At 58.6% G+C, this 22,444-nt stretch overlaps 3 protein-coding genes across 8 annotated transcripts; 1 reads left to right on the plus strand and 2 right to left on the minus strand.

The window, feature by feature from the left end:
* The first annotated feature begins 138 nt into the window (after nucleotides 1–138).
* PRC1 (protein regulator of cytokinesis 1) lies at nucleotides 139–8,235 on the plus strand. 3 transcript variants are annotated; one of them, XM_042472644.1, is made up of 15 exons: nucleotides 139–738; nucleotides 983–2,075; nucleotides 2,201–2,333; nucleotides 2,430–2,552; nucleotides 2,639–2,875; nucleotides 2,961–3,131; nucleotides 3,227–3,376; nucleotides 3,561–3,708; nucleotides 3,789–3,925; nucleotides 4,036–4,131; nucleotides 4,272–4,418; nucleotides 4,988–5,098; nucleotides 5,359–5,460; nucleotides 6,778–6,957; nucleotides 7,193–8,235. In XM_042472644.1, the coding sequence occupies exons 2-15, from the start codon at nucleotides 2,023–2,025 to the stop codon at nucleotides 7,268–7,270; spliced, it is 1,866 nt and encodes a 621-aa protein (XP_042328578.1). In that variant the 5' UTR covers nucleotides 139–738; nucleotides 983–2,022; the 3' UTR covers nucleotides 7,271–8,235. The 3 variants fall into 3 exon arrangements, with proteins under 3 accessions (XP_042328578.1, XP_042328577.1, XP_042328579.1); XM_042472645.1 differs by having other exon boundaries at nucleotides 140–738; nucleotides 6,778–6,880; XM_042472643.1 differs by lacking the exon at nucleotides 7,193–8,235 and having other exon boundaries at nucleotides 6,778–7,184.
* RCCD1 (RCC1 domain containing 1) lies at nucleotides 7,966–11,275 on the minus strand. Of its 3 annotated transcripts, none has more exons than XM_042472648.1 (8): nucleotides 10,710–11,275; nucleotides 10,378–10,614; nucleotides 9,691–9,850; nucleotides 9,483–9,604; nucleotides 9,309–9,404; nucleotides 9,077–9,217; nucleotides 8,663–8,692; nucleotides 7,966–8,568 (listed from the first exon to the last, which is right to left on the minus strand). In XM_042472648.1, exons 1-8 carry the CDS (start codon nucleotides 10,900–10,902, stop codon nucleotides 8,393–8,395), a joined length of 1,155 nt encoding a protein of 384 aa, XP_042328582.1. In that variant the 5' UTR covers nucleotides 10,903–11,275; the 3' UTR covers nucleotides 7,966–8,392. The 3 variants fall into 3 exon arrangements, with proteins under 3 accessions (XP_042328582.1, XP_042328583.1, XP_042328584.1); XM_042472650.1 differs by having other exon boundaries at nucleotides 8,384–8,581; XM_042472649.1 differs by lacking the exon at nucleotides 9,309–9,404.
* Nucleotides 11,276–11,421: 146 nt separating this feature from the next.
* On the minus strand, nucleotides 11,422–19,916 carry UNC45A (unc-45 myosin chaperone A). 2 transcript variants are annotated; one of them, XM_042472634.1, is made up of 19 exons: nucleotides 19,688–19,914; nucleotides 19,555–19,591; nucleotides 19,303–19,478; nucleotides 19,086–19,178; nucleotides 18,509–18,676; nucleotides 18,193–18,364; nucleotides 17,409–17,579; nucleotides 17,142–17,313; nucleotides 16,527–16,827; nucleotides 16,283–16,377; nucleotides 15,705–15,846; nucleotides 14,850–14,990; nucleotides 14,384–14,511; nucleotides 13,934–14,000; nucleotides 13,729–13,842; nucleotides 13,409–13,524; nucleotides 13,192–13,309; nucleotides 12,948–13,103; nucleotides 11,422–12,503 (listed from the first exon to the last, which is right to left on the minus strand). In XM_042472634.1, exons 1-19 carry the CDS (start codon nucleotides 19,880–19,882, stop codon nucleotides 12,240–12,242), a joined length of 2,826 nt encoding a protein of 941 aa, XP_042328568.1. In that variant the 5' UTR covers nucleotides 19,883–19,914; the 3' UTR covers nucleotides 11,422–12,239. The 2 variants fall into 2 exon arrangements, with proteins under 2 accessions (XP_042328568.1, XP_042328569.1); XM_042472635.1 differs by lacking the exon at nucleotides 11,422–12,503 and having other exon boundaries at nucleotides 12,948–13,120; nucleotides 19,688–19,916.
* Between the last annotated feature and the right edge of the window lie 2,528 nt (nucleotides 19,917–22,444).

Raw genomic sequence — 22,444 nt, forward strand, 5'->3', positions numbered from 1 at the left:
TGTGCAGGTGCTGGAGCGCAAAAGCTGGCTGGGGCCTGGAAAGAGGCAGTGAAGCTCCTCTGGGGAATGAATTATGGGTCCCAGTAGTGTCAAGGAGTAGCTTGGGGGGGGGGGTGGGGGGGGGTAAGTGGGAGGCCCAGTGGGTTCCAGTTGCTCCCCTCAAAACTAGCCAAGGCTCCTCTCGCCTCATGGAGGTTTCACCCGCCTGCCCTGGTTGAGAGGGAGAAGAGCACAGGGGTGGCGCAGGGGGACCCCCAGAGTCAGAGACGAGCAGCGCACAGCCACTGTGAAGGCAGCCTATGAGGCGCACTCCAGGCTTTGCTGTCTGTGAAAATACTTGCCTCTTACTTTCTTGCTTTTCAAAAGTTTATGAGCAGAGAATGATGAGGAAATCACAATAAAACATTTGAACAATGAAAGCCATCAGAGCGACAGGATCAGATAAAGGTCTGCCCAGCTGCTTCGTGATGCTGTGGCCTTACTGGCCCCCTTCCAGTTTAAGCTAGCAAAAGGCAGGGTTCCTTAGCAGTGGCAATGCCTGCCCCAGTCCTGCCCCTTCCTTTTGCCCCTCGGATGGCAAGTGTTAACGTTCCAGCCTGAGAAATCCCAACCGCCTTCTCCTTGCAGCTGGAGAGGAGAATCCTGCCTGGGACTCCCAGCGGGTCATTCTGGTTGTCTTCCTGGGGGGCTGCACCTTCTCCGAAATCTCAGCTCTTCGCTTCCTTGGCAGAGAAAGAGGTACCAAAGCGCTTCCGGAGGGGAGGGTTGATGCCCGGCTGGCCTGGCTGGTGATGCCGCAGCAGGTGTCCCTGGGAGCAGAGGCCTTCCTGGGGCTTGGGCCGGGGCTTCTGCTGGCCATTCCTTCCCTGAGGGGCATTGCTTCAGGCCCAGCCACCAGCTGAGGTTCAGAGGCCCTTCCTAGTGCAGCCTGCCTCCTCTGCCTGGCCCTTGCCATTCCCTCACGCCCTTCTCCTTCTCCTAGGGCTCAGGTTCGTGTTCCTGACCACGGCCGTCACCAACAGCGTCCGGCTGCTGGAGTCCATGATGGAGGCAAAGGCATGACAGGCTCCGAGGACGGGACGGGCTCTGTGTGTGCTCTGCCTCCCCAGGAGCATCACCCCGCCTTCCCTGGCCCTGTCCTTCTCCCAGCAAGGAAGGGTGGCCCGCTGTCCTCCTGGGCACTTGGCTCCAGCTGGACCAGGCTGCGCTTGGGGGCACCCTAACCCTGGGGCTGAGGGCCTGGGGCTTGCCTCCCTCTTGTGTAGCCCTGGTTGGGCTTTCACACCGGATTCATCAGCCCGTCTCTCTGTCTGTCTGTCTCTCTGAGGCAAGTTGGATCCCACCAATCTTGTAATAAAAGTTTTTCCCAGCCCACTGAGCTATGTGTCCTGGAGCCCCTTCTTCCCTCCTTGCAGGGGAGGCTTGGGATGTGGGGAATGGCTGCCATTGGGATGGAGGACCCTGACTCCTCTTCCTCCTTGGCAGTGGCAGCAGGAGAGCCTCTGCCTTCTGCTCCCAGACTCACAGTGACCCCTGGGGACAGGGTTTGGGGGGCAGGATTTGTGCCTTCCTCCGAGGCTGAGAGAGCGTGACTTGGCCAAGGTCTCCCAGCAGGGATTTCATCGCTCCCTCCTTTGCCCTGGGAAAGCAGGGACGTCTCTCGCTATTGGGCCCCTTGGGAACCCTGGCAGGACACTCCCAGAGGGCTTTATGTACAGTTTAAAGGCTGCGAGTTCGAGTGCTGCGCTGTCAGGCCCAGCAGGGAGGAGAGAGCTCCCGGCCCCGCCCCCTCCCGCCGCAGGCTCCACCCACAGTCAGGGGCGGGGCGGCACCAGCAGCGGCCTGCTCTGATTGGCCGGCGCCTGGCCCTTTCGCTCAGCGCGGGGCGTGGCTTCCTCTTGCAAGGCAGGGGAGCCAATCAGGGGGCGGCGCGGAGCGTTTGAATCTGGGGCGGAGCCAGCGGCAAACGGTTTCCTGAGAGAGAGCGAGAGGGAAGGAGACAGCGAGAGCAGCGTCGTTCGGATGGAGAGCGAAGGAGCCCGGCCCAGGCCTCGCCCGGGAGCCATGCGGAAGAGGTTTGGGCTGGGACTAGGGCAAGGGAAGGGGAGGGAGGCGGAGGAGGAGGGACCCCTCGGCCCCCCTCGGTCCCCCGGCCCTTCTCCCGCTGAGGCGCCTCCCTTCCTTCCTTCCTTCCATCCAGCGAGGCCTTGGCGAACGAGTCGGTGGCCTGCCTGACCCTGGCGCTGGGGCACCTCCGCGACATCTGGGAGGAGATCGGCATCCCCGAGGACCAGCGCCTCCAGCGCACAGACGTCGTCCGGAAGCACGTCAAGGTCCGGAGGAAGGGAGGGGGCTCCTTTGGGAAGGAAGGGCCAGGCGGGAGGGGGCCCCCCGTCAGCCCCTATAGCTTGGCTTTGTCTCCCTTCCAGGGCCTGCTGGACCTGATGGTGGCCGAGGAGGAGCGCCTGAGGGAGCGGCTCCTGCAGAGCATCGCCCTCTGCCGCAAGGAGCTGGCCTCTCTCTGCAGGGAGCTCCAGCTGCCCGCCTTCCAGGTCAGGAGCGCGGGGGGGAGGAGGAGGAGGGAGGGAGGCCAGGGCCCTTCACCCCTGACCCCTGCCTGCCTGCCTTCCTTCCTCAGGAGGACGAGGGGGCCACCATCCTGCAGCTGGAGAAGGACCTGCGCACCCGCGTGGAAGTCATGCTGAAGCAGAAGCGCGAGCGCAAGCAGGAGCTCAAGGCGCTGCAGGAGCGCGACCAGGACCTCTGTGAAATCCTCTGCGCAGAACCCTTCGACGCCGGCGACGCGGAGGCCGTCCCCAGCCTGGCCCAGCTGGATGCCTTCCGCCGCCACCTGGCTGCCCTGGCGGCCGAAAAGGTCGGTCTGCCCCCTGTGGTGCCCTGAGCCGGTGGGGGGTCGGTGGCCGCAGGGCGGCTAAAACCTTGCCTTGCTTTGCCCCCAGGAGCGCCGCAGGACTGAGTTCCTGGAGACGAAGCGTCAGATCGTGCGCAGCATGGAGGAGCTGGAGCAGAGCCCCGAGAGCAGCTTTGAGCAGGACGTTGTGTGCGAGGACGAGGAGGCCTTCTGCCTCTCCCTGGAGAACATTGCGGCCCTCAAGGCCCTGCTGCAACAGGTGGGCTGGCGGAAGGGACGCAAGGCAAGGCTGGGCTGGCCTGCTCCTGCTGGCCCTGGGCCCCGGTGCTGAGGCTGCTCTTCTCTGTCTCCTAGCTGGAGATCAGGAAGGCCCAGAAGGAAGCGCTCTGCGAGGAACTGCGCTCCAGGATCCTGGCGCTCTGGGACCGCCTGAAGATCCCCACGGAGGAAAGGGACACCTTTGCCCCTTACTTGGTGGGCTCCGGATCCAAGATCATGAACGCCGTAAGCAAAGTGGGACGATTCCCTTCCTCTGGCTGCTTCCAATCTCAGGATGGTCCAAGTCCCCCCTCTCTCCCTCCTGCCCCTATTCCTTGACCTACGGAGGGAGAGCAATGGGGAGGGCCTAGGCTGGAAGGCCTGCCATCCCCTGACCTGGGACCCATCCTCTTCCTGTGCCCATTGATAGCTGCAGCTGGAGGTGGATCGCCTGGAGCAGCTGAAGATCCACAACCTCCGGAATGTGGTGGAGGCCATTCGGGTGGAGCTAGCCAGCTACTGGGACAAGTGCTTCTACAGCGAGGAGCAGAGGCACGGCTTCAGTCCCTATTACCAAGGTGAGTGACTCTCCCAGACTGGGATGCGGAGGTACCTGGTTGTAACAGTTCTGTTTGTGAACCCGTTTCCTCCTTCCCAGATGACTTCACCGAAGAGCTGCTGCAACAGCATGATGACGAAGTTATGCGGCTGAAGCGTTATTACGAGGTCCACCAAGAAATGTTTGAAGGCATCCACAAGTGGGAAGAGAACTGGCACCTCTTTCAGGAGCTTGAGGTACTTGTGAGCCCAGTGGGGAATGCTGGAGCTGGGCCTGTCCGCACCAGTGAGAAGATCTGGGCATCAACTTTCCCAGAGCCCTCTCTGACCCCCTTTCCCCTCCTCAGAGAAAGGCCATGGATCCAAGCCGCTTCACCAACCGCGGGGGCAACCTTCTGAAAGAAGAGAAGCTGCGGGTGAAGCTCCAGAAGACCCTTCCTAAGGCATGTGGTGCTCCAGCCCCGGCGGGTCCCTCCCTGCCAGATGCAACTGGGAGGTGGGTGTGGAAGCCAGTCTGTGAGCCCCTGAGGAGGCAGCCTGGCTAATCGTGGCACGCATGCTCTTTCCCTCTTGCGTGTTGCAGCTTGAAGAGGAGCTCCAGGGCCGGGTGGAGCGCTGGGAGCAGGAGCACGGGGCACCCTTCTTGGTGAATGGGCAGCCCTTCCTAGAGTACGTGGCTGAGCAGTGGCGCCTCCACCACCTGGAGAAGGAGAAAGAGCGCCAGGAGCGTGTGAGTGGGACCCTCAAGCTCATGCAAGGGGAGCAGCTCCTGCAAACCAGCTCATGGCACCTGGGCGCATGCCAGTGGCATTTGCTTGGTCCATGCAGGGAGTAGACAGGTGCCTTCTGTTCCTCATCCACAGCAGGAACTGCTTGCCCAAGGGCTCACTGTAGGCTGCTGGCCATGATGGGAGTGGGATCACCGGGCTCTTGCTAGTGGCGTTTGGGGCCCTCTTTGTGTACCTGGTTTCACAATGGGGAGATGTCTTGAGTTCAGTTCAGAATCAGAAGCACGAACAGCTGCAAAGTAGAAAACCTGCCTTTGGGGCTACTGTGAGCTGAGCTGAGCTGCCCTTTTGCCTTGGGTGGCACCTGTGCCCTCTCCTTTTGGTCTGCTGTGAGGGATCCCAAGAGGAAGGCTGCTTCCTTCCCCATTCCAAGTGCAATGCCACCCTCTTATTTCTCTTTCCAGCCCAAGTGTGCCGCATGTAGAAGCTTTATAATAATAAAAAATAAAATGTTTATCTTTATCCTGCTTTTTGCCAAGCAACCAAAGCTACCTCTCTCTCTCTCTTCCAGCAACTCAAAAAATCGCGCCAGATAGAGGAAGAGATGATGTATGGCAGCAGCCCCCGGACCCCCAACAAGCGGCGGGTATTGGCCTTCACCACACCGGGCAAAATGCGGAAGGTGAGCATAAGAGGCGTGGCCTGCCTAACCCCAAGTCAGGAGCATTCTGGGTGCCTCCAGCTGCTCTGCAGATGTGCCTGCCCTTCTGAGACAGATGTCACACCTGGAGGCAGTCTCCCAAAAACTGAAATAAAAGGACTAGGGAAGGGTCTGGGGAGCATAAGCAAAGAACCACTGTCTCCTGTGCTGGAGTGCAAGAGGAAACCCTGTTGCCACGAGTGGGATCCCTGGCAGGCGTAACCTGTGGCTTTTTCTTTCAGCTGAACACCACAGCTTGCACACCCAACAGCACCATGCGCTCAGCCCTGGGAGGATCAGTCTTCAGTGCCCCAGGATCTCATCCCCCTCTTTCTGGAAGGAAGGTAAGCAACAGAAAAAAGTATCCTGCTGTTCTGTACAAAGGCAGCAGCACTTACTCAAGAACACCTCAGATTCACTCAAGTGCAACAGTAAAGAGCATGTGTCTGTGTGTGTAGGAAACTCTAAAGGTTGGAGGCCAAAACCAAGCCGAATGAAGGCTGAACATGCTCACTGACTGAGATGGAGATGTGGAAAACTTAGGAAGTCGATATCTGCCACTGGTCAGGGCTACCCTAGATGACCCCTGGACCCCTTTCCAGACGTGGGACTTGTAGGGGTCTCTGTTTGTACATGGTTTTAGGAGCCCTAGCAACATGAGAAGCAAATAAATATTTTAATACATAAATGAGCATTCTCTGCCCCTGTCCTGACAGGCCGTGGTACAAAGAGAATATCTCAGGCGTGTCCTGCTATGTAATCAGTATTATGCAAAAATATTAGGTCCTTCCTGCAGATTAGGCTGAAGCTTTGCTGTTGCTTTTGTCCACTAATGGTTTTATCCATTATCTATCTATATTGCTTTTGTCTTAAAAGTGCAGGCTGGACTAAGATAAAGGTACAACCGCCTGGCAGCACAGTTTTGTATTCACGTTGCAGTCAAATTTCCCCTTGCGCACAGTCACATTTGTGGCTCCAGCCTGTTTGGAGTGGCTTAGTAGTCCCAAAGGAAGAAATAGGCATCATCTGGAGTCCTGCATAGAGTGCTTCATTTTAAGAAGGCTATAGACAAGTTGGAGCTGGTTCAGAAACGGGCAACAGGGATGATGAGAGAAATGGAGAACAAAACCTATGAAGATAGGTTGAGGAACTGGGCATGTTCAGCCTGAAACTGAGGGGTGGCATGACAACACTCTTTAAATACCTCCAGGGCTGCCACAGATAGAAGGGGGAAGGCTTAGAATCATAGAATTATTGGAAGAGACCACAAGGGCCATCCATTCCAACCCCATTCTGCCATGCAGGACCTCTCAATCAAACCATACCCAACAGATGGCCATCCAGCCTCTGTTGCTCTGCTGCGCCAGATAATAGGACCAGGTCTATTGGTATGACATTACAGGAGAGTAGATTTCAGCTGAAGACCTTCTTGACCATAAGAATGGTCCGGCAATGGAACCAAATGCATAGAGAGGTGGTGGGGCCTCCTTTGCTGGACATTCTCCAAAAGAGGCTGAGATGCTCTGGCTGGAAATGCAGCATGGAGAAGCAGGGGGTTGGACTCCCAGGCCCAGTTCCACTTTAATCTCCTGTCAGTTGTGGCACAGCCCCATGCCCTCTTCCTCACCCACCATGTGCCACTCCTCCCTCTGTCCTTGCAGCCGGCCCGCACTCCAAGCCAGACAGCCAGCAAGCCCTCTCGCCACGGACGCCTGGAGCACAACAAGGAGAACATCTCCCAGCTCAACGGAACTGCTCTGAGCGGTGGGTGCTTCCCCACAGCCCCTCTCCAGCGCACCAGCAGAATTAATTCTGTTGCCAGCACCTATTCAGAGTTTGCGGTAATTCCCCTCTTCTCTGCACATGCCTATCCCTCTCCCTCTGCAGCCACTGCTCTAGGGCTGGGGTCAGAGAGCAGTACCTGCACATGACAGGGGACCCCTTTCTGACCCACCCCATGGCAATAGTGCAAGAGGCCTCCATGCCCTGGCCTAGGCAGCGCACAGCCCCAAGCAGGGGAAGGCTGCTGCCTTGTCCAGCTCCAACAGCCCAGGGTTTTTCCTCCTCTTTCCACAGCGCGAACTTTCAAAGGCTTCCAAATCTGAGCTGGGCTCCTGCATCCTCAACTCAACGGCTTCGAACCTCCAGGGCTGAAAGGGAGCACCATGTGGGCAGCCTCGGCTCCCCTGCCCACCTGCTGCTTGGCCCTTTTTGCCCCAGAGGCAGGGCAGAGGTTCAACACTGCCTGCCTGCCCCCGTCCAACTGCTGCTGCTTGGCGGTGGGGCTGGGGCCACTTTTAACTGTTGCTTTTGATGGAATGAAATGACTTTTTGCAAGAATTATATTTTAAAGAAAATTAAAATGGGACAGCCTACTCTTCTGCATAGCAAGCTATCGTCTAAAGGGTGCCAGCAACAGGCATTTTGAGGGGGAGGGGGCTTGGTCTTCTCATGGGCATCCCTTTGCAAGGCAGGCAGGTAGGCAGTCCTACCTGGCAGGGTTTATAAGCACGCAGGTGTCCCTCAGTCCCATTGGCAAAATGCTGGTGGAGGGAGCTTATTGCTTCTGCAGAAGAGGTTCTGTGCTTGGGTGGGAGGCCAGCAAAGCCATAGCAAGCAGGATGGAGTTCAAAGTCCTCCATGGCCCTGCTGGGACCCACCTGAAGCCAAAAGAGCGGAGAGGCGAGTGTGACTTTGCCCCCTTGTCCCCCCAGCTGAGCTGGGCTTTGTCGCCCTTGCCTTCAATGCCTCTGCCCACACTCCAGTCCTGCCTGCTTTTGCATAAGGATGGAAGGTGAGGGGGCTTCTGCTGTCCAGACTCCATGGTCATAGCTACATTTGCACCTTGGTTTCACTACAAGACTTATTTATTTTGCAAGTATATGTTTCTCTTTTGTTTATCCGCTGTTGATCTAGCTACTGAAATGTCTGCTGTATATACTTTAAATTTGGGCCTTTGGCCACCGCCTCCGCATGTCCTGCTGCCCTGACAGTTTGACTGTCTCCTGGCCAAAGAAATGGCCACCCAGCGCCCCTTTGGCTTGCCTCGTTCAGTTTAGCTCTTCGTTAAAATATGCTAAGGTGACTTATTATTATTAATCAAAATAAAAATATATTACAATTTCTGTACTTGTGTTGCGTCACCTGTGCACCAAGACCTGTCTTCTGTAAGAACCTCGGAAGTGTGCAGCTAGGAAAAGTTTGTGTGGATCCCGTTCTTCCTGGGCTTGACCTCCAGTGTCCCTTGAACCCAGCGGCCTTCTGGCTGGGTGCTGCTCAGGCCTCCGGTCGGTCCAGGCTCGGGTCTGTTGTCCTCCTATCAGCCTGGACATAGGTGGCCCACGGCCCGCAGGTGACGTCGACCACACAAAGGTCCCAGTCTGCAAAGCAGCCAACTTTCCTGGGCCGGTCTGAGCTAGCTGTATCGCCGTGGCCCAGCTGGCCGTATTGACCTACAGAGAAGAGCTGCTCTTAGGCCTCCGAAGGACTGTTCCCTGGCTGCTCTCTGAAGGAAGGCAGGCAGGATGGTGCCTCTTTCTTACTTACCCCAGCCCCAGGTGTAGAGATCCCCGGTGCCTGGAAGGGAAGGGGAGAGGTGAGGCTGTACCCCTCCAGCTGCAAACAAGCATGGCTGCCCCCCGAAGAGCTGGCTGTCTCAGCGGGTAGTGATGGGTTTCTGGTCTGGGTAACAAATCCCAGGCAGACTGGCCACAGCATCCAGAACTACAGACAGCCCCATACTGGAAGCCTCTGGGCTGCAGAGTTTAAACACTTCCACCCAATGAAGACTGTCTGCCTCCCAAGAGGTCTGCTCCTTCTCCCAAAGAGGAAGAAACCTTGCATTTGGCCTGGACTCAGTTGCCAATGATCCCCACCAGATGCACCACAAAAGCCCAGTGGAGCAGGACTTGGTGACATGCTTTCCTGGCTGAGGGCCTGGGGCGACCTGGGGCCACTTACGGGTCAAGGCGGCCGTGTGCCTGGATCCACAGCTGACCTTGAGGACTTCTGCTTCGTCTGGTAGGTCCAGCAGAGCCGGAAAGGCCTGGATCGAGACGAAGGTGGCGTCCAGGGGATCCAGTGGCCCCTTCTCAGCACCCCCTAAAAAAGACACGGTTCTCCTTGTCCCTTGGCCAGAGGAAGCGCCAGGTGTGTGTGTGTTTGGGGGGCATGTGTGGGGCCTCTTCCTCACCTGTGCCGTCCTGGTCCTCCACCTTGGCCAGGGCCTTGGAGGGCAGGGCCAGCTGTCCAGCCTCATTCCAGCCCCAGAGATAGAGGTCCCCTGCGTCTGGAGGGGAGAGGACAGGGGTCAGAGGGGCAAAGGGGGCCCTGGAAGACCCCTGGTTCAGCCCCACGGGAGGCTTACCTGTCAGGGCTGCCGAGTGCCACCCTCCTGCAGCCACCGCTTCCACCAGCAGCCCCTGCAAGGCCTCCACGGGCTCCGGCTCCGACAGGCTCTCCAGGCCCCCGTGGCCCAGCTGACCGTGCCTGAGAAGGAGGGAAGGAAGGAAAGGGAGGAAAAGGAAGGAAGGAAGGGCCCAGGGCCAAGGATGGAGGCCTGGCTTGGGACTCACCTTCCGCCTCCCCAGGAGAAGAGGCCCCCTCCGTCGGCCAGGAGGAGCAGGGCGTGTTCCAGGCCCAGGGCCAGCCTTTCCGCCCGGAGGAAGGAGCCCCGCAGCGGCCAGAAGAAGGGCGGGTGAGGCGCCACGAAGCCCCCGGGGAACAGAGGCAGCCCTGCGGAGGAGAACATGGTGTCCAGTTCCAGGCAAAACAATTCAAGAAGGAGATTGAGAAACTGGAGCCATGTGTCCAAAGGAGGGAGACTAAAATGGCGAAGGGCCTGGAAACCATGAAGCCCTATGAGGAAGGACTCAGGGAACTGCTGGGGATGTTTAGCCTGGAGAAGAGAAGGTTAAGAGGGGATATGAGGAGAGCCCTGTTTGAATACTTGAAGGGAGGCCATATTGAGGAGGGAGCAAGCTTGTTTTCTGCTGCTCCAGAGAATAGGACCCAATGGAGCAATGGAGGCAAGCTCCAGGAAAAGAGGTTCCAGCTCAACATGAGGAGGAACCTCCTGACAGAAAGGGCTTTTCGACAGAGGAACACTCTCCTTCCTCAATGGAGATTTTGGTGGAGTCTCCTTCCTTGGAGGTCCTTAAACAGAGGCTGGATGGTCATCTCTCAATGGGGCTGCTTTGATGGAGAGTTCCTGCATGGCAGAAGGAGGGGGTTGGACTGGATCGGGGCCCTTCCCCGCTTACCTCGGGCGATGGCTGCGGGGTCCTGCCCGGGGTCCTGGGCCTCCCTCCGCCAGAGGGGCTCCTGGGCCAGGGAGAGGCCTCCTTCCCCGAGAGCCAGCGGCCAGGCCTCCAGGGCGTCCTCCCGCAGCAGCAGCAGGTGGCTCTCGGAGGGCAACGCCCCGCGGGCCTCTCCCGGGAGCCTCCGCCGCCCCGCGCCGCCTCCGCGGAACTCCACCCAGGAAGACGACGAGCCCGGGCCTGCGAGGAAGGAAGGAAGGCGGGAGGCAGCCAGGGCAGCCTGGAAGGAAGGCCATGGAAGCCAGGGAGGGAGGTGGCAGGGAAGGCAGGCTCACCGGCGTCGAGGAGCAGCGCCAGGAAGCTCCAGCTGGGCCGCACCGCCAGCACCCGGCCCTGGGCCTCTCCCTCTCCCTCTCCGGGTAGCAGCCGCTCCGGACCCAGCGCCACCGACGGAAGCCCCGACGCCGCCTCCAGCAGGAAGCCCCAGCGGAACCAGCCCCCGCCCCCGCCCCGCCCGGGGCCCGCCATCCTCCTCGCCCCCGAGGAAGGAAGGAAGGAAGGCAGGCAGGCAGGCAAGGAAGGAAGGCCCGCCTCCTCGGCCTGTGACCCGGGAAGGAGGAGGAGGCGGCCTCTAGTCTCCGGTCCCCAAAGGAAGGCCGAGGGGCCCAGGCCCAGCCCAAGGGCGCCCCAGGCGAAGCCACTGGGCAGAGCCAGCCTGGGGCAGCGGCGGGAGGAGGCTGGGCTGGGCCCAGGCAGCTCCAGGCCTGGGGCGCGGAGCGGGGCGGCAGGGCCTCCATCCTCCCTGAAGCAAAGGCAAAGGGGGCACTTTCCTGGCCCCGGCCCCTTCCCTCCAAGGCAAGGCAGAGGGGCTCCTTCCTTCCCTCCCTGCCCCGGGGGGGCCAGGCACGCTGCTCCTGCTCCGAGGAGGATCCCGAGGGAGGCTTCTCCTCCTCTGCCTCCCTGGGAGGGAGCCCGTGGGTCAGGAGGGGCCCCGGCCAGAGGCCCAGCCCTGAGCCCCCTCCCCCATCAAAACAGGCAGAGCCAGTCGAAAGGAGAGCGCCTCTTTATTTGTGCCCAAGGACAGCGTTTTGGGGGACCGGGGCCCCGAGTTCCACACAAAGCTGACCAAGGCCTAAATGTCCTTTGCGTTGCGTAGTGCCTTCGCCTGTGAGAGAGAGTGTGCTTTGCATCTGGAGCGCCTTCGCCCAACGCCAAGCGCCCTTGTCTGTCTTCTGGGCAAAGAAGACAGCACTCGACTCCGGAACAGTTTTGCACTTGGTTTCTGCAGCCCCCGCCTCCCTCCCAGCGTCACAGGAAAACCATGAGCTACATCCCTTTTCCAAACACCCTTATGATTATGAGGATGATTATTCTTCCCTAGACACCTTTCGCACTCAGACTATTTATTCCTATGTAAACCAGCACCATCCTGGAGGCCTGATCCGCCAGAACAGCAGGGTTTTTACCATGGAATGCAAGGAGCAGGAAATGAGGCAGAAAGGGGGCAGAAAGGCCACAGAGTGCGGGCATGAAGGGGGAGAAGGCTGCCATGCGCTGCCGCAGCAGCAGCAAAGGGCCGTGCCAGCGGCACAGGGGCCCTCCCAGACCCTTCCCCGCCTCGGTGCGCCCAAAGAGTGCCGCCCTGGGGCTGCCGCACGCAGCACCCACCACACAAGCCTCGTGTGAACAGAAAACAGTGGTCCCTGGCAGAATACAATGCTGGGGGTGGTCCCCTACCGGCCCACCCATGTTCCCAGCTGCCAAGTGTGCAAAAAGCCCCAATGACCTCCCCCCCGTCCCAGTGCCGCCCAAGAGCAGCAGCACTGCCACCACATGCCCAAGCAAGACTGGAAGCAGGCAGGCTCTCATTCCCCAGTATCCACTCCTGGCTTGATCAAGCCATAGCCCACAGCCTGTGCCAGGCACTCCTTGGCCACCTCAGCCACCTGGGGCTTCTCCTTCACACCAGCGAGGACAGACAGGATCTCCAGCGTCTCCGTCTCCATCAGCTTTGCCGCCAGCTCCTTGTCAGCTGCCACCATGTTCCTCACTACCACTACGCCACGATGCTGGAGGGAGGTGTTGGGGCTGAGCAGGAGGGCCTGCAGGATCTCCAGCCAAGCTTTTGTCTGGGGAAGAGAATGGAGATGGGCAGAGGATGGCCAGTCAGTCTCTGCCCCTGCAGAAGAGTACACCAGGCCCAAGGCAGCAGCCTTAAACACACTGACCATACGCTTTCTTTGTGCAGACAGCAGCTGGAGAGAAGGGGGATTGCTTCCCTGAGAGAGAATGCAGGCCAGGTGGGTGACACAGAAAGGGGAATAGGTAATGAGAAGGCTGCCAGTGGCTACTTATCATAATACAGCATGACAAGGATGGTTGTCCACTCCCTTCATCTGAAGGAGGACACTGGCAAACACAGGGTCAAGGGCACCCATCCAGTCCTGAGCCAGGAAGGTCTGAGACCCTTTGTATCTAGGCCCAGCTGACCTTAGGGGAGAAGGCAGGGCAGGTGGTATGGCAAAGAGCTCCCCCATGCTACAGCCAACTGTGTTTAGGAAGAGACCACTCACCACTAGAGGAATGCGGGTGCAGATCTGGGGTAGCAGCGACGTTAAGACAGCCAGTGTCCCCGAAGCAGCCTGCCGGAGCCGATCCTCCTCCTCTCCACTGTAGAGAACCAGCAGCTTAAGCCGGTCGCTGCCTTCAGCCAGGAACAGTTCAGCCACCTGGATGGCAGATAGGCCTGAGTGAAGGGGTGAAGCCATGCCTTCTTGATGCCCCTGCCCCTCCATACACATCACCTCCAGCACTCACCTCTGGGCTCAGGGCCAAGTTGCACATGCACTCAGTAGCTGCCAGGCGTATCATCTCATGCTCCTCAAACATGAAGCCCTCAATCATGGGCATGGCCTTCTCCTTTGCAATCTTCTGCCTGCAACCAAGGCAGACTTCCAGCAGTGACCCCAAGCCCCACAGCAACCTCACCCCATCCAGGTGACACAGCAGGGCCCCCTTTCAGCCACAGCCTTACCTGAGCCGTTCACTGGTCCCAGCCAGGTTGGTGAGTGCCATCAGACCTTCAAAATTCTGCAGGCCAGTGCGGTTCAGGTGCAAGAGGCTCACCAGGGGCCTGACCACCTCATACACCTGCAGAATGAAAGCGCCAGATGAAAGCTACTGCAAAGGTGACCCTGCTCCTCTAGGGACTCTCAGGACCACATCCACCCACCCATCCAGTCTGGTGCCTGGATGCTGAGCCAGTTTCTTTCAAGGAAACACCCTCCTACACACAGTGCACTCTCTGCAACATCACCCCCCTCCACAGGAGGCATGCCACTCATCCACACTGACCCGTTCGCCTGGGAAGGCCATATCTGGGGCAGTGGTGATGGTGATCTTGGCCAAAGCCTGGGCCGCCTTGGTCTGCCCAGCTTCGGTGCCCTCCAGGGCCAAGGGGATAAGAGCCTAGACATCATGGAGAAAGCAAGAGAGTTAGCAAGGCAGCACTGGCACGGAAGGGGTGCTAGCAAAAGGAGCAATGGGGTCTGACGCTCACCTTGCCCCCTCCAGCCGCTACTATGGCACCTCTATCCTCTGGATCTTCCACAACAGCCAGGAAAACCCTAAGAGAGCAAGCATAATGAAGCCCCTCATTCCCCCAAAGGCTGGCAGATGCAAATCCAGTTCCATGGCACTCATAGATATCATGCTCTGGGTCCAGGACAACCAGAGCATCAATGCCCCTTGTAGCTGCCCCAGGCCACCCAACAATTCCTCCCGGCAAGCTGGAAAGCAGGTGGTGACTAAGGTGATTAAAAGGGCATGGAAAACAAGCCCTATGGTTTGACTGTGGAGTGGATTCCCTTGTTCATTCCTTTTAAAATAGGGACTGTTGAAAATGCCTCAGGGATACATTAGTCCTATACCTCCTTCATCAGGTGCAGGACTAGATGCCCCTGGCGTCCCTTCCAGCTCCATCATTCCAAGGGAGCGAAACCCTTCTCACCTGGAGATCAGCTCCCGGCAGGCTGGGCTCAAGGCTGGGCTCTCCTTCTTCACCATGCAAGTGAGTGCTGACACCACGCCAGCACTCAGCAGCTTTTTCACACGCCGGCGCACAAACTCTGGCTTGTCCTATGCAAAGAGAGTGACCGGGGATGAGGAGAAACCTAGGAGGTACCTTCTCCCCTTGTTCCAGGTTTCATTATCCATCACCAGCACTCACCACAAGATCTCAGGCTCCAGGGACACGTCCACAGGCACACACATACACAAAGAAAGACAACCCCCTCCTAGAGCCCAGGCCTTGAAGGAGCCTTGTTCTGACCAAAGCCTGAGCAGCCCAGGACCCATAAAGAGAGTCAGCAAACAGGCACCGGGGAGGCAGCTGATTGTGGCAAAAAAGAGACAAGCCTGGCCTCCCACATGCAACCTGCTTTGCACCCTCCTGCATGCTCCCTCAGCTCTCTCACCTTTGGGTGCTTCTCAGGGATGTGCTGCTTAGCATACTTTGCCAGCTCCACCATTTGGGGGTCCGGCTCCTCATGGTCGTAGCTGTTGGTACAGTTCACCAGTGTGGAGGCCACAGCAAACAGGGAGCTCTGGTTTTCTGACTGAGGTAAGGCAAAAATGGGGTGGGGAAGAGAGAGGGAAGTGGATCAGATTCATTACTTTGTTACACCTAGGAAGCATCATGCTCATCTCGTGTAATCTCAAGACTAGACTACTGTCATATTCTATGTGGACTAGCCCTTGAGCACCATTCAGAAACGATACATGTGTGCACACTGCTGACAGGCACAGGGATTGCTTGGAGAGCAAGAATTGCTCAGCAGTTGCTCTTCTTGTGGGTTTACAAGAGAAGATTTTGAGTCCAGAGGCCCACCATTTGGCAGCTTTGGTCTCCCTTCCTATCTATTCTCATTCCTGGGCTGTACCTGTTTGGATTGCAAGCTGAGACTAAAATGTTTCTCCCAGAGGTGGGGGGAAAAGAGTCTTTGCACAAAGCAAGAACAGTTCTGAGAAGCTAAATACTCTATTACCACCCCACTAATGCAACCAGGGCAGGAAGGGACCTCTCTCCTGCAACAGCGGAGCTCTCTCAGGGCATGTTGTCTGGTGAATGGGGACAAGTTGAGTAACTTCAACATCTATTGAGTGTTGCATCACATCTCTGTGTCCACATAAAAGATCCATCATTTCACAGCAGAGAGCTGTTCCCAGCCATGTTATGGGGCGGGGAGAGAGAGGGTGCAGAAATCAAGAACGCAAGCAAGAGCTGCCTCTGGGCCCATGTGGCAGAGCAGCCAGCCTGACTCAAGACTCACCCTGGTCAGCTGGAAGAGAGCCTGCAGTGCTGCCTTGTCCTCCAGAAGCTCTTCCTTGACGTCAGCATCCAAGCTGAGGAAGGCCAGACCTTCTGCTGCCCAGTGCCGTGTGCCAACATCCATGGTCTCATTGCACAGCCACCTGGAAACCGGGCAGGGAACAGCCAAAATACCATCAGCCGCAACACCCACCACAGGCCCATTTCATTCTCGAGCAGGTATCTCTCCCTCCCCCCCCAACTTCTCATGAGCAGCAGCTACAGAAAAAACCCACAGGGAAGGGAAGATGTTATAGGCTGGGCCTTTACCACCAGACCTATAGATGTTGGCATTCTTGTTGATATCATAGTTAAAACATCAACAGCTATCCAGTCTCCCATCCATATCTGCCCCCAAAATCAGATGACCATTCCCACTCCAACATATCAGGACATATGTCATACTTGTTGCCCAGTCAGGTCCCAGGAGCCCTCAGGATGCTTCAAGGAGAGGGCTTTAAGAAACTAAAGGCAGCCTGAAGAAGGAAGCCAGGCCCCCACAGCTCATGCTCCATCACAACCTGGGCGACACACACTCACTTGCGGCACTGGTGGGCCAGCTTCAGGGTTGAGCCCTCAGCAAACTGCTTCATGCTGAAGTCCGAGCCTCCCGCCGATCCCAGCTTGCAGAGGCCCTGCAAACAGAGAGTGTGACAGGCACACAGCAGCAGGAGCCGATCACCCCATGGGTGGCTTCCCATTTTTTCCAAGGCTTTTGTCAGGGAACCCAAGGAAGATCCAGAGCAAGCCCTCCTCCCTTCTTCCTTCCCTCCTTCCTTCTCACCACCAAGGCGCGAATCCGGATGCTGTCACGTTGGCTGTGCTTGTAGATTTCCTTCAGGAGCGTAACCCCATTGGCAGTAATGAAGGTGGCGCGCTTGGCCTTGTCTGCTGCATAGATCAGGGCCTCCACAGCCACTAACTGGTCGGCCTCTTGTGAGGAAGCACACAAGGCCAGGATGCCCTCCATAATGCCACTCAGCTCCAGCACCCGATTCCCAGCCTCAGCCGGGCCTTGCAGGAGGCAGGACACAGTCTGGATGGCCCGGAGCTTCCCTGGCACCCCAGGGTCTTGGAACCAGCCTCTGGAAGGGAAAGGGGAGCAGCAGAACCTGCCTCAGAAGTAGCCACTCAAGGTCTGGAAAACCCCAGCAATTTGAGGGTCATCACACCAGCCCCTGTCTCCGATTATGGGCAGAGTATTGCTAAGACCATTATTCAGGAACGGATGGCTGAAAGCTGCTGTCTGGCCTCTATAGCTTAAAGGGCACCAGTGAAGTCACCACACTGTTGCCTCTGCCCTGGCGCCCTCCCATTTCTCCAGCAGCACCCAGCCTTTTGTGAATGAGGCAGAATTGAGTCCCACAGTTCATGCCCCACTTCCTTCTCCCAGACCCACCTGACATAATCCTCGCAGAGCCGATGGAAGTTCTCCCGCTCCCCATCACACTTCAGATCTCCATAGAGCTTGCTCAGAAGGACAGCGGCACTCATGTGGGTGTTCTCTGTCACAGGCAGGCTCCCAGGACTGTGACTGACCGTGCCCCCAACCTCCAGGATTTCTTTGAGTCCTGCAATGACAAACATGCTCACTGGGAGGCTCAGGAGAAAGGACCCCAGACAGGGAAGGGACAAGGAGACCTCCCCCCCAATATGATGTGCCTACCCTGGTCAATGACCCAGAGGGTCAGGCAGTTGTTGGGGTCCTGCAGTGATTTCCGGGGTACCTTGTTGATCAGCAGGTTGAGGATGCTGTCCCGGCCATAGGCAGAGATACTATCCCGGGTCAGTGCCTCCAGAAGTTGCTGGAGCAGCAATTTCACTTCTTTGCTTGTATCTGTAAAAGCAACAGCAGAGAAAGATGTCAGTGCAAGAATCTCCCTGTCACTGGAAGGGGACTGCGGCCACAACAGCTTTATAACACAAGACAATCACCAAAGGAGATACAGTGGTACCCCGGGTTACGAATTTAATTCGTTCCGCCGCCGCGTTCGTAACCCGAAATCCTTCGTAAGCCGAAAAAGCCATAGGCGCTAATAGCGAAAGCCGCGATTTCGTGCGAAAAAGCGCCGAAAAGCACCAAAAATTTTTTCGTAACCCGAAATAACCTTCGTAAACCGGAACAGTTTTTTTCTATGGATTTTTTTCGTAACCCGGAAATTTCGTAAGGCGGCGCATTCGTATCCCGGGGTACCACTGTACTTGGTAATGATCAGAATAAAGAAAGCAAAAAATCTGAAAAGCCCTGTTATCTTTGCTGGACAAGAAACAAGGCAAGATGGCAGACGCAACTGATACAAAGAGGTTTTTTAATAGACAAGAAATCTGGATATTTATTTATCTATTACGGTATTTATACCCCCCTCTTCAGTCCTAAAGGCTAGACAAAACGTCACCCACAACATGCAGAGCAAACCTGTCACTATGAAAGCGGATGGCCAGACCCTCACCTGGCACCAAGGCGTTGTCCTTCTTGCCAAGACGCTCCTTCTGCAGCCCCTCCTTCAATGCATCAAACACGACCTGCAGCAGGTTGTAGGCAGCCAGCGAGACCTGCTCAGCCTCCATCTCCAGGACGGCAAAGAGGCGCTGAGGCCCCAGCTCAGACAGGATGGCCACAGTCTGCAAGAAGTTCAGCTTGCGGTTTGCGAAGACCCTTGGACCCTTTACGGAGGTGCTCTGCTAATTTGATGCAACCTGAAAACTGTTAAGTATGCCTCCTATGCCTTCAGCCAAATCGAAACACCTTGCCCTGTCGACACTTACCCGGGAACGATGCCCGTGGCAAAGGCCAGTGAGGGTCCGGAGGGCCGCCAGCACCATGTCCATCCGGCCCGTGTCCAAGAGTTGCAGCAACAGGCGCACGCCATCGCTCTGGAAAATCTTCTCAGCCCCAGGCTCCTCGCGAGCCAAAACAATCAGATTCTGAGCTGCCTGTTCAGGAGAAGAAGGGCTGCTCAGCCTGGCAAGTGGCTCTAAGTCAAGCGCTTCCCCTCCGGAGAGAGTTTCCCCACCAGACCTCACCCAAAGGAGAGGGCAGAGAGCGGCATGCCTCCCGCAACCATGGTACAGCTCTCATACCTCTGTAATTGAATGCAACCATCTTCCCATCCACACAAAGAGGCGGAGGAGGAGAGCGGTGCCACTCCTGTCATGCAGCGCATCACGTTTGTGTGCAACCAGCCACCCGCCCAAAGCAGACTGGGCTGTGGCTGCCCAGCTGACGAAAACGCAAGCTAAAGCATTTGCGCAATGCGCCCAATCCCATGAGCCGCCCACTAAAAGGGCTGCCAGTCTCACAGGTTTGTACAGGCGCAGCAGAGCCCCTCGTGCCCCAAATCACCTTTTGCTTCTTGTCCAGATCTTTCTCTTCGCTGTCAAGCAACAGCTTGAACATCTCTTCCACTTTGGCGTCGGTGCAAGACATGGTCCTCATCTGAGCGGAAGAGGCGCTTGGTGAGAGGCCAAGGCCCTCCGCGCCGGGAGAGCGCGCCCCTTGGCTCCCTCTGCCAGGGGGCCCCGGTGGCCCTGGCAGGGGAGGGCCCCTTGCCGCTGCCTACCTTCTCCTGGACACTGCTGCCAAGGCTGCGCAGAGCCTCCTGGAAGGCCTTGTTCCTGGGCTCCAGGGCCAGGCAGCGCTGGAGGTCGGAGGCAGCCTGGTCGAGGCGGCCCAGCTTCTGGAGGGCCTGGCTGCGGCGGAAGAGGCTCTTGAGGTCGCGCCCGTCGGCCCTGAGGGCTGCGGGGAGGAAGGGAGCGGCGTCAGGGAAGGGCGCCCGAGAAGCCTCCCCCTCCGGGGCTTACCTTCTGCTTACCTTCGGAGGCGTCCTCTTCTGCCCGGACGTAGTCCTCCTGCCGGGGGAGACAGAGACAGAGGCAGGCGGTGAGGCTGGGGACCCCGGGGGAGAGGGGAGAAGGGAGGGAGGGTGCCCTGGGCCCCGGCCTCACCAGCTTCAGGTGGCAGGCGGCGCGGTTGCGGAGGAGGAGGGCGCGCTCTTCGCCGCCCTTCGGGGCCCGGAGGAGGGCGCGGGAGTAGGCGGCCAGGGCCTCCTCGTAGCGCCCCGCCTGGAAGAGCGCGTTCCCCTCCCGACGCAGATCCGGCAGCGGAGCCCCGGAGACGCCCTTCGCCTCCGACTCCGCCATGGCGCCCGCCCACAACACTTCCGGCGTCGCGCGACGATGACGTCAGGGCCGGCACCGGAAGCCCCGCCTCCTACCTTCCGGCGCCGTGGGCGGATCGGCGCCCTCCCGAGGCTGGAAGCGGCCTCTTCCTCCTCCTCCTCCTCTTCGGCTTCCCGGCTTCGTCCTGGCTCCGCGCTCCGGGCGAGGCAGCAGGGCGCCCTCCTCCTCCTCCTCCTCCTCTTCCTTCTCCGGTGGCAGAAGTGCGCCCCGTCGAGGGCCAGCAGGGCCAGCAGCAGGCAGCCGAAGAGCCCCACCGCCAGCACCGGGGCGGAAGGAGGGGCAGGGAACAGCCGCCTAGGAAGCAAGCGAGCGAGCGAGGGAGGGAGTCCCTGGAAAGGCCGCTCCGGAGGCGCCCCGGCCCCTTGCCCCGCGCGGCCCCCGACTCACCGGAGGGTCCCCGATCGGTTGGCGGCGCCCTCTTCCTCCTCCTGGTCCTCGTCCTCGGGGTCCGGTCGCGGGCAGCAGTCCTTGAGTCCTCCTTCCGAGGAGGCCCTTCCTGGGCGGCAGCAGAAGGCGTGGTCCGGGGGGTCCGTGAGGCGCGGGCAGAAGAAGCCCGGATGGGGGGCGCCCCTCGGGACCCAGGTAGCCCTCGCACAGGCCCCGGCTCTGGGCCCCCGCTGCCCCGGGAGAGAAAGGAAGAAGGAGGCCCCTGACCCTCGGGCTCCTCGGAAAGAGAGGGCCCCCCCCGGTCATTGTGGGGCAGCTGCCCTCCAGGAGCAGGGCCACTGCTGCGAGGGAAAGGGCCCATGTGCCCATGGCCTTCTGGAGTGCCCCCCCAGCCAGGACACTCTGACAGCCTGAGCACAGAGAGGGGCAGTGGATGCACCCCATGGATGCCCATTGGCACATCTGCCAGGACCACTGGCAGCCCGTACCACCGAGGGCCTCAGTTGCCCCCCTTGGACCCACGCTGGGGGAGAGCTCCATGTTGGAGGAAGGGGGCAAAGGGGCGCCAAGGGCCCCATACCTGTCCAGAGGAAGGCCAGCGGCAGGAGGGCGAAGGAGAGCCTTGGCGGTGGCAGCAGCATCTTCCCAGCAGAGAGGCAGCACTGTCTGGGGAAGGCAGCGCAGAAACCACACGGACCGACCTCCAGCTGCTCGGCTCTCCCGCCTCCATCCCCAGGACCATCAGGCGCCTCCCTGAAGCCATTAGGCCTTGCTGGTGGTGCTGCTGATGCCGTGGCTGCACTTAGCGCTCCTCTCCACGGGGACCTTGCCAGGCTGGGGGCCAGGAAGCCAAGGATCCATTACGGAAGGGAGGCAGCTAATGCAGGAGCAGGAGGCAGCGGCCCAAACCAGGCCTGGCACACGAAGCATTGCAGCAGCAAACCACAGCGGGGGCAGGTCCTCCACTTCCAGTCTCTTCTGCACTTCTGGAAGGAACTCACTGCCCCCCCTCCAACCTGCCAAGGCTTCTGAAAGGCCAGCACAAGCCTTATCCGGTGGAAAACTCAAGCACCATCTGGCTAGGCATTGTTGAGTGGCAGCCCTTGGCTGTGATGGGAACTGCAGTCCAACATCTGGAGGGGGCCACGCCATCCCAGCATCTAGCCTAGGGCCTGGCAGCCCCTTCCGGGAGGCTTGGCCTCTCAGCCCCAGAGAAAAGGGCAGGATCCCAGAGCAGCAGCACATTCTGCAAGACGAAAAGGGAGAGCCATGAAAGAAGAAGCACTTTTCTTCCTCTGCTCTTCTTGGGTTCTTCTCTGCGATCATTAAAAAGATGCCACAAGACTCTTGGCTGCTGCTTTTGTCACAACAAGATGTGGCTCAGACTCTCATTCTCTTGTTTTAGGTTTCCCTGGATCTGGGGCAGGGAAAGTCTGGCAGACTATGCCTGCCACAAGCCTTGGGCCTGAGGGGTGTCTCCCCCCAGGTTCAGGAAGGAGCCTCCTGCCTGCCTTTCCACAACACAGGTGAACACCACCTGTCCCGCGATTGTGGCTCTGGAGCGGAGAGACTGCCATGGAGCAACCCAGAGAGTCTGGGAGCATAGCTGCGGCATAGACAGCTCTGACCTGGGTGCTGGCGTCACTGGGCACTGGTCTTCTTTTTGGCAGGACATGCCAGAGCTGGGCCTGGGACCCAGATGCTTAGGGTGTCTGGATGCAGACCATTGTACCCAAGCCTCTGTCATGCCCCATGGAGCTCCCAGTGCCCCGTTTTCCAGAGGTGACTTTCCAGTATTGCTGGGAGCTGGCGGCTTCTCCAAGAGAAGTTAAGCACTAGTCCTGTCACATCCCCCCCGGTTTCCTAGAAGCTGCCTTGATCCTATGAGAAGAGGCAGGATATAAATAAAAATTTATTGTTATTATGATCGTTATTATTATTAGAGTGTTTGCTGACTGGGCAACAGGAGGTGAACTCTGTCCCTGACCTGGCTTGTCTGCGGTGGCCACAAGCCACTGGCCCTCATGAGGGGGCAACATAACATGTCTTCCTCTCCCTCCGCCTCCTCCTGCTGCCCAGGACCATTGTGGCTGCAGTCCCTTCTGGGAGTAGCCATAAGCCCCAACCCAGGAATCG

This window comes from Sceloporus undulatus, chromosome 6 (genome assembly GCF_019175285.1).
Source record: "Sceloporus undulatus isolate JIND9_A2432 ecotype Alabama chromosome 6, SceUnd_v1.1, whole genome shotgun sequence".
NCBI lineage: Eukaryota > Metazoa > Chordata > Lepidosauria > Squamata > Phrynosomatidae > Sceloporus > Sceloporus undulatus.